We start from the raw sequence: 10,871 nt of genomic DNA on the forward strand, positions 1-10,871 counted from the left end.
TAGACTTAGGCCCTATTGTTGATTTTTTTTTTTGGAAGTAAATAAAGGTTACGTGAATCGCGACTATTTACAAGCTGTTTTACTTGTTATAGGTTAATGCTTGGAAATGATGTTTAAAGTAGGCTATTCAAGGGCATTCATTATATATAGCACACAAGCCACCCAATAATCTCAGCTTTGTGCTTTGTTACTTCGAAGTCTCAGCCTTAATGTTATGATAAAATCAAATGTCTTTTACGCGCTTTAATTTGTAGTGAGATCATTTGCCTCAGTTCAAGCTAAATATGAATCAATTATATTTTCCTCTTTAGGCTAATATTTGCAGCACGAAATAAACACGGATATTTAAATGCATGTTGAAAAAAAATCTGAACTATTGAATACAAACGTCTCATGAATCGATCAATCAGAATGTAAAAAAAAGTCAAAAGAATGACGGATGCCACAGACTTTTTTTTTTTTTTGGAGTAGCTACGACTATGGGTGGAACTTTCATATTAACTTCACACAATAAAACATTATTTTATTATCGTACTTTTGACTTGTACGATGCTGCTGTATATGGTACTAAATACAAACACAATTTTGGCACAGCGCCTGAATAAATAAATGAATAACTAAATATAAATAAATAAATAAATAAATAAATAAATAAATAAATGGGAAGGGATATTTTATTTATTTGTTAATAAACTAATGTTCAGTGTTGCAAAAATTAAATTGACAAACCTGACTCCCATCTCCTCATTGGAAGTGCCTTAGAGAGAAAGGCATCTTTACAGATTACATAATGAAAGAGTTTTTGTTTTCGATTAAAATATTTCGTTTTAAAATAGTAATTTAAAGCATTTTATAGATACATTTATTATGTCTGTGAAGCACTTTTGCTAAAGACCAAGATAACAGAAAGCACATCCAGTTTGTTTTTCTTATTTTACAAAAGCACAAGGTGTTGATATGCACACAAATACAAGTAGATCCTTTCAGTTCCGTATGATGTATACTCTTACCTTTATGGAAAAGAAAAAGTATTTTTAAGTTTCCTGTTATAAAAATTTTTTTTAAAAAAAGTTCTCGTTCCCAGAACTTTTATTTTTATTTTTTTATGGTTTGTTTTTAGTTAGCCAGGAAGGTTTTCTTAACGGAAATAGAACAGTAGGTTTTGGTTTTTAGAACATTATTCTAACGTTTCCCTAACATTATTATAACATTTCTCTAACCTCTTTACTAGTAGGCCTATTATCACCCCGCTGTTTGTCAGTAATCATCCGCCCTCCATCAAGCGCCGACACCGACGCCCCGTGTGAATGTACCGTAATGAAAGTATCCTAAGTCTCAAGTTATTTATGTATTTCTTTATAAACTACACGATTGCTTCTAGGAGAGACGTGCTGTGACGTTTTATTAATTAGGGCGACGTCACTGCTCATCATGACTTGTTAAAATCAATCTTAGATTTGTATTAATTAATTTATTATATTATGAAAGCTTATATGACTGAGCTAGTAGACCTTGGTCAGCAGTTACAAGAAACGGAATTCCTCTAACTTAAGATACAACCGAGTAATTAATTTATTAGGCTACTACAGAGCCGAGACATTAAAACGTTTACGACTTCACACATGCATGAAGAGATGTATCAGTAGTTTAAAGGATGTAGGCCTAGTTGCAGGACACGTCTCTGTAGCCGCTGACACTAGATACACAACAAGTTGTTTCAAATAAACGTGAAAGTCATAGGCCTACCTTAATTCCCATTTGAAGATTCACATTTGGGAGGTTTTGTCCGTTCATGCTTGCTATATGAATTTGGGGCGGGAGATGTCCAAGTCCTTTCTAAAGCCCCGATGATCCGAATCTTGACCGCGTCACGTGTAAGCAATATTTTAGAAACAGTCGTTTCCTCCTGTAGTAGGCTACATTGTACGCAAAGCTACATTTTTTGGCCAGTGCTGAAGAGTGAGTGCTCGCTGCATATGACCAAGACATTCAAGTTTAATTCTATTTCATATTCTTTGTCATCCTGCTGAGTTGTCGTGCAGGAATCCTCGGTGTCGTTTTTACGAGCTAGGGTGATATACAATCCCATTATAGCCGGAGTTCATATTAAATCCCACTTCTCTGGCATTGGGCCCATGAAGTCACATGATCACTCCGCAAGCACCGTCGAGTCGGTTATCTCCACAGGACACAAGGCTGTATATTTTTTTCGACGTCACTTTACCAACGTGAGTATAAACATAGGTTAGCCTATTTTTCCCCAGTCAGCCCTATACTGATATAGGGTATAAAATATACAGATATTTTTTTGTTCAAATTTTTTATTAAATATTATAATTATTTTATGGACTTTAATCAAATTTGTCAGTCTTATTACTAAATTAATATTTCCATTACCAGTTAGTAGCTAAGTGTAATTTTGGGTAGGCATAATTAAATCCACTATTAGTTCATTTACACATTTTTTATAATTCATTGGGTTAGTCCAACACGTGTTCTATATAGAATTTACCCAGTTGCGGATTAGGCTACTAATTTTTTTGCGGGTCAGTTTTTAAAACAGCGATTTATACATCATATAAACCTCATAAAAGAATACATCGACTTCTCTCTTTCTACACACACATACATATAGCTATATAAAATGCATTAAATGAATATCATTAATACACAATGCATTAATGCAAAAATTAAATGTATTTTTAGTAGGCTACTTTAATGCACACAACTAATTACAATTCGAGACCGTTAGCTATAAAGCAGACATGACTTCAATTATTGTGCATCAGGGTTAAAACGTACATTGTAGCCAATTATTTTGATAATGAAAGAAAAATAAGGAACAGGAGGCATACAGATTATTAATTTTATTATTATTATTATTATTATTATTATTATTATTATTATTATTATTATTATTATTATTATTATTATGTAATTTCAGACAAAAATTAAACTAATGAAGACTTAGAAAGCGGGAACAAATTAGTCGCGATTTTTAGGTTTTACTGACATCAAGTGGTCAGACTGTATAACAACGCAGACAACTACTTTGACAAACAGAGTGGTTACTTTAGACGTCCACGATTAAACAATGTGTTATGGGCATTTGTCCAAATGAAAGCAAGAAAATGAAAGATTTTCATTAATTTCATCGGTATTGCTTTAAAGCTTCTGTAAAATTTACACTGACGCCTTCATTTCGTCGTGTAAGTCAAATTGCAATCAGAAGCCAATAAAAATAGATTATTTCCGCTGTCTTATTGTGCATGTAATCGAGTCTCTCTGAAAGCGAAGGGTGAGTGAAGAAAAAAAAACACATCTCCAAATGGGTGTCGAGCCTCTGAAAACGGTCTAATTGTGTCTGGACGGTCATAAAGCCATTGAAACAGGAATGCCAGTCTCTGTTGCCGTGTCTGCTATTCATTGCCTTGTCTCCGTGGTGAGGACTTTCAAGTCAAAGTCCCCCGCTATACCTGTGCCACTTATGCCAGTAGGTTATATACACAATAATATAGCCGTAAATAATATAAAAAAATTACATTTTAATGTTTGTATGTTTTAACAGACATCACGTTGAGCAAAAGCATCTCATCATGGATGTAAAGACTATATCTGCTTTTTTATTTCCATAGATTCGCATGGTGCGTTGCTCATTGGCCCCAGCTGTGGAGTCCTATAATATCTCTGTTGTGTTGCGTTCTCTCGCCTCGCAGCGCTTTGCACACCATAAACGGTTATAGCAGTAATTGTCTTTTATGACAGCATGCAGCCAACAACCTCATCTGCCAGACGGTCTACGGACCAGAGTACAAACTCGCCCAGCATAACCTGGCCTCAGAACACATTCCTCAGGTCTGCCATCTCCTGGTATGGGTAAATTAAATTCGTGTTTTTATAAGACTTAAATTTTTTACATCTAAGAAAGTTTTACGCCCTTTGTGTAAAATAGCGGCTGCAATTCGATATGTTGATAGCATTACATTAAACCAATGTAGAAACAAAAATATAAAATAACATAACAATAATTAAATATTTATTTTTCCATGATGAAAATACAACTCTATGAAAAGCATGGTAATTACAAGATATTCACACACTCACACAGAATTAGGCTAAATGTTTATATCTACACGTAATTTAATAGGCTACATCGTTCTCAACTTAATTGTTATTTAAAAGGTCACGAGGACTAGGGAATCTAAGGGAGACTTGTTTGGAGATATGAAATGCTTTTATTATTCAATAAATAAAATCACAAATTACATCTGAGAAATGTAAGTAAACAAAATAAAAACTAAGTAAACTAACAATATGAGACGGCCAACAGACCATGAGGTATTTGAAAAGTTGCCTACAGTGTTTACTACAGCTCGACTGAAACGACTTTTTTTTTACTTGGCCTATTCCCTGAAGTTCACATACTTCACCCAATATCACATCAGCTGATAATGGCGTGAAGATTTTGGTCGATTCAAAACAAATAGGCTAGGTAAGGTGACTAGGTTGTTGTAGTCACAATTTTCAATACAAAACAATTTCTAAGGACAAAAAAAAAGGAAATAATTTCTAAGAGTAGGCCTACATGATCTCATATCTCCTCAAGTATATTAACTTAAACCTGGAAACGCTACAGAACCGAACATAGAAAACTCTAAATTTGCGGCCCGAAACACACACTGATATGCTGACTACAACTGAAAAAGAACAGTAAATATTTCAGACATGTTCATTCTTTACTAATAAATTTGGTTAAAGTGAAATACAGAATTTTAATAAATACTGCGTCAGCGAGTATTTAGCTAAACATAGGCTATACGTCTGAAAAATAGATTTGTGTCGTATTTATAAAAAACGGAACCACTTATGACAAACAAATAGCCTAATCCATTTTATCGAAGGACTGGATCCCAAAGTACTTTTCCTTTAAGAAATGCTTGAATAACACAAGACCCGATGTGAAATCACACGACATTATCATTTCAGGGATGGATCTTCACACATCCTCACCTACACGACTTGCATCTTAGTCGTCCTTCCTTATATCTTTGTTTAATTTTTTCATCTTCATCCTGCGGTTTTGGAACCAAATTTTGACCTGCCTCTCCGTGAGGTTCAGTACACGGGCGACCTCGTACCGCCGGTCGCGCGTGAGGTAACTGTTAAATAAAAACTCTTTTTCCAGCTCAAGGATCTGGTGCTTAGTATAAGGGCATCGTTTTTTACGCGTCGAGCTCGCGTGTAGCCAGTTGGACACAGGATTGTCTGGGGAAAGGTAGAGGGAAGGGAATGAGGGTTTCGAAATCAAAAGCGAGTAGAGAATGATTTTAACACAATATCCTATATATATATATATATATATATATATATATATATATATATATATATAATCCAGACCATGGTATAAATCAAAGTTATTTAAGCATTTAACTAGAATGAGAATGATGTTAAAACGCAGGGATTTATCAATAGTGCTTAATATGCATTTTATATCATTGTACTCCTATATCCCACCATTTGGCCAGCCTTACCTGGATCAGCGCCCGGTTTCTCCTCTACATCGCCTCCCTTGTCAGCAGTCCGGCCTAATACGGTCTCAGTATCGGTAGAACATCCTCCGTTAGTGAAGACTCCAGAAGGGAGTACGGCATGTGAACTGGACTCTGTGCCGTTATCATTCGTTCTATTTGTATCAGGTTTGGCTTGATAGTGCTGATGGATCGTCGGTACCTCAGTTAGTGGCAGCCCACATGCAGAGTCCAAAAGCCAAGACTGCACGTAATCCCCAGATACTGGTGGTTGCGTATGCGGCGGATACACTGACGGTACACCTCTGGAGTAACGCGTTGGGATGTGGCCCCAACCCGAGCCACCATAAACGGGTTCCTTTGCCGGGAATACGCAGGGACCGAGCTCTGTACGGTCTCTCGGTAGAACGGAGGGCCTGTGCTGAATGGGTCCTGAACCTGAGGAGAAACGATTCTCCTCGTTGTCCGGCATAACGAGGGAGTCAACATAATATCCTGTCAGAGCTCCGGATGTCGACATGGCCGGGACGCACTCTCGTTCATACACACACATAAAAACACTAACACAAACACATACAGTAGCACGCTCACAAAATAACAATCTGTGAAAATGAGGAGGAAACTTTCCCCTCACAAAACACCATTCAGCTAATAAGTTGAGAGCAACTGCCATTTGATTGGGTAAAGTGCACACGTGACCATTCGAACAAAAAAAGAGAAGAAATCTAAGGAATTTCTGTAGGCTTAAAAAAGTGCTTTGCTTTTAATCCTCTCCTCTAAATACAAACATCGAACTACAGTATAGAAATAAATATGGGCATGTTTCCAAATTGTAACAAAACATACGCATACACACACACACACACACACACACACACACACACACATATATATATATATATATATATATACTCTGAATTTGTTTAGTTTCAAGATTTAAAGCACAATCCCAAGGTTTGTTATTTACAAAATGTCATGCATTCAATCCTTTCTGCAGATAAACATCATGGACAGGAGTCAGAAATGCATGTATTCAAACTGTATCTATACGACAAATCGAGACGAATTAGATATGGAACGGCCTGTTTCATATACTGCACATAATATGTGTTCTACTTGTTAGCTGTGCGGTTTTGGTTTTGATATTCTAACCATTAAGATAAAATAGTTACAGTACAGTGTACATGACGACTTGGAATCACATGGGAAGCTACCATGGTCAGCTACATTTTCACTTCATGGTTAGCAGCAAGCGGCTACTGCTTGTATATTACCAGTATCAGTAGCATCCCAGTAGAAAAGCATGTTCTTTATGATATAAAGACTAGTTGATTTTCCAGAATATACTGTATTTTCGCATTTATTGCAGAAGAATTGGTCTAAAAAAATATAGCTTCGTCGCAGCAAAACAGAAGATTCAAAATGTCTCAAAGTATTAATTCCACAAAAAATATGATTTGTAAATTGTATATTAATCTGCTCAGTCGAAAAGACGACATCAAAATAGCTATGACATTCAAAGTGACTTGGTACAGAATAAAAAGCGCCACTTAAATATTAAAGTCACCTTAACACGAATACTATTAGAAATAACAGAATAAAGCAAATTAGGCTACTAATATAGCTAGCCTAATTATTATTATTGATAATTATTATTATTATAAATGTTATGTTGTATGCTTTATTCGGCTATCATTGGCCATAAATGGATTCCATTTATTTATCGTTTTGATATAAATTATGTTTGCCAAACAAAAAGATTTTAAAAGACTTTCCTATAATATGTAGCCTAGACTAACAGAAATGGAAGCATAATACAATAAATTAATCTCAAGTAAAAACAAGTAATATCATTAACAATTTTAGTCAGGTTTATTTTCAACTGACATATATAGACAAGAAGAAAGTATAAAGCACATCGGCTCAGTAAAGTAGTCTCGTTCAACAATGAAAATGAAACATAATTTGTTTTTAAATAATTAAATAATTATTCACTCTGTTTAATAATCCATCAGTGATTATCAAAAGGATTTTACTATTTTACAGCAGGAACATCTTTAAAAAAAATTAAAAAAAAGAAGAGAGAGACGGAAACAGTATGGCCCTTTTGAGGCCGTAAACTGCACCTGGGTGTTTGTTAACACAACCAAGTTTTACTGTAGGCGTTATTCATGCTTTTTAGGCACAAACAAATTCCCTTTAGCTGTACTGGAGAGCCACCATAAAGCCAATCTTTTCTTTTGTGTTCAGCCACTTCTTACGGCGCCAGGCGGAAGCTGGGAACGCAATTTCTCGAGCTCAGTGGCACGCCACCGAGGTTGTTGTTGCTTACAGCGGACAAGACTCGATTGCCGTGTATTGGACGTAACCGAGGCCTTGTCAAGTAGCTACTGTCTACACTGAGTTTAACAAATCAGTGTCTACATTCAGTCCGAAAATGAAAACATCAAACAACTTGGCGATTGTGTTAAAAAAACAATTTCTGAAATAATAGACTACTGAATACTTTTTTAATATAGGCTAGCTATATATGAGAACAAAAAATATTTGGGATTGCTTCGATGTCCACTAGGTGAAAAAGAAGTAGATCTTAGGTTACGGACGACTGAAACTGGGGCAATTAAGACAGTTTCATGTTGCAGAGTTTAAATATACAATCCCAACAACATGAAACTACCTAAACCACTCAACAGTCTGCTTTCGACTCTTCAGACAAAACAACTGCTATCAAAACAAATCGTCCGCATTACCTTTCATCTAATCTTTATTATGCATTTTCTATCAAACAACATGCATTTTTCGTAACAGCCAAGCCTATCAGAAGTCATATCACTATCATTCATACCAGAATAGCATGTTACCTGTATTAATTTGATTTAAATGAAACTCTTTTCCATCGCTTGAAATCCGGACGTCTTCATTCTTGCCTCCATCCAGCCTGTACTGATTGTAGTCACTGAGAAAAGTGAGCCTCATAAAGTAGCCAGCAATAAAATGCCACAAAAGCAGACTTAACTCGTCATAATACCACAGTGTCTGTACATGTTGCGGCCCCTTCGCTGAAGTATGCTTAAATACTGTATATTTCTGTACTGTAAATTTCACTGCAAAACGAAGTTTGACTTAGAACGTAATCTAGAACGTAATATGCTACATATTTATAATACTACCTTTTCACAGCATATCTCAACAAAGGTCATGTAAGCACAAATGCTAAATATACACACTGGAAACCAACATTATGTGTTTAAGTTTGGACACATATACAAGCACATTCTTTATCCGGTGCTAGAACACTAAATAATTTGTTTTTCTGTTTCGTCGCACAGAGGTTACATAGCTACTTCGTAGTTCGAGGTAGTTTTAATTTAAAGATTAGATAAGTAGATAGATAGATAGATAGATAGATAGATAGATAGATAGATAGATAGATAGATAGATAGATAGATAGATAGATAGATAGATAGATAGATAGATAGATAGATAGATAGATAGATAGATAGATAGATAGATAGATAGATAGATAGATGGATAGATAGATCGATCTACACGCATCGCCTTTGCAAGTAGCTTATGCTGCAGGGCTACATAGCCAGGAGATCTGTATAAAAATAAAATGTATGTGCGAGCACACAATTTTCATAATTCTTGAATAATGCGTATTAGGGTTAAAATAATAAAGAAAAATCCACAGCCTGCATACAATTGTTATTTAAAAAAAACATTAATAGCAACATAATCAAGGTGGTCAACTGTTTCTTTTGCACAATGTTAACATACTAAACACAGCCTAGACATACGGAATGGCAAGAACAAAGCGAAATCATACTGACACGTAGGCTACTGAACGAAAATGAATAAACAGTATAAAATTAAAATGGTAAACAAATGTATATATATATATATATATATATATATATATATATATATATGGCATAAAATAAAGTCATCATTAAAAAAAAAAAATTCTGATTATTTTTGACTTGCCTGTCAGATGCAAACTGTGGCTGATTTTTAGGCGGCGCTGCTGAGTCATGTACATCTTGTAAAATGTAGAGGTTCTACTTCTCCAGCTCTAAGGATTGTTGTTTGGTGTAAGGACAGCGCTTCTACCGGAAAGTCTTCCGTCAGCCAGTTTGCTGAACAGTCCATGTCAATGTCTCCTATACAAGATAGCACATGTAGGCTATTAGTAAAGCGAGTGACAGCAAAATTGGGCTGCATAATAAAATAGTTTTATGGTATGAATAATTAAAAGTTGTGTTGTTTCAGACATTTGGTTTCAAAAAACACAAAGTAACAATATTTGAGATCACTGTCTGAAAAAAAATAAATAGTATCGAAATCTTGCCATAGGCCCCTCTCTCTCTCTCTCTCTCTCTCTCTCTCTCTCTCTCTCTCTCTCTCTCTCTCTCTTTACCCAAAGTGACATTTTTTGTAAAAAATGCCTTTTTGAATGTATATTGATAGCCAATCGTTTTTTTTTACTAAGCCATGCATAATCTATTATATAGTATTTTATGTTTATGTTGTCAAAGAGTATTTTTCTGTCAGTAAATGTCTGAATATATAGGCCTAGTACTAACATTTTATTTCAAATTTAACATGCTATTTAGCTATATTGTATATTCTCTACACCAGATGAATACATAAATTGCTTTAAATATGTTAGTAATAAATTAATAGTATTAAATATACATTGAAGACCAGACCTAAAACAGACCTTACCTTTGCCTCATTACACCAAGCAAGTCTGACATATTTCTCGAATGTGCTACGTTTTTTTTTTTTTTTAAGTCATTGTCATCCGGCATACAGACAACACTAAGGGTTGTAAATAGGCAGCCATGACGTCAGATGGCCTGAATCCCTGCAAGATACTATTGGAGCCTAGCACAAGGCCGGTGTATTCCATGAACGATAATCCTCTTTTGGGTCTGGCTAGATGCTACTTTGGTGCATATCCACTGCTCGAACTTCTTTGATGTCCTGAGGACAGAGGCAAAATGTATTAACTATGCGACACGAGCTGCTCCAAACCACATCGCCATGTTGATCACAGTTATGGTTTGAGCAGCCACATTTGTCTGAAGTTTTGCTGGGTTGTGAGTAGGCTAATGTCGCTTTTCAAAGTAAGATGCCAAACTCCATTAACTGATGCTTATCTAGCTGCCAGGTTTAGTCCGCTTATTATTTAGGGAATCCAAAAGGCACTCACTCCATTTTGCGCTAACACTTTCCACGCCTTTACCGGGAAGTGTTTTGAGGATAGTGTATGAAAAAGCTCATTGGTGTTCATTTACTTCGTTTGACAAGCTGCTGACTTGAGATAACCTTACAAAC

At 35.5% G+C, this 10,871-nt stretch overlaps 1 protein-coding gene across 1 annotated transcript; it reads right to left on the bottom strand.

The window, feature by feature from the left end:
- Window positions 1–4,980: 4,980 nt before the first annotated feature.
- LOC132145255 (homeobox protein Hox-A9a-like) lies at window positions 4,981–6,401 on the bottom strand. Its single transcript, XM_059556123.1, has 2 exons — window positions 5,532–6,401; window positions 4,981–5,265 (listed from the first exon to the last, which is right to left on the bottom strand). The coding sequence occupies exons 1-2, from the start codon at window positions 6,199–6,201 to the stop codon at window positions 5,027–5,029; spliced, it is 909 nt and encodes a 302-aa protein (XP_059412106.1). The 5' UTR covers window positions 6,202–6,401; the 3' UTR covers window positions 4,981–5,026.
- Window positions 6,402–10,871: the final 4,470 nt, after the last annotated feature.

Source organism: Carassius carassius, chromosome 8 (genome assembly GCF_963082965.1).
Source record: "Carassius carassius chromosome 8, fCarCar2.1, whole genome shotgun sequence".
Classification (NCBI taxonomy): Eukaryota; Metazoa; Chordata; class Actinopteri; order Cypriniformes; family Cyprinidae; genus Carassius; species Carassius carassius.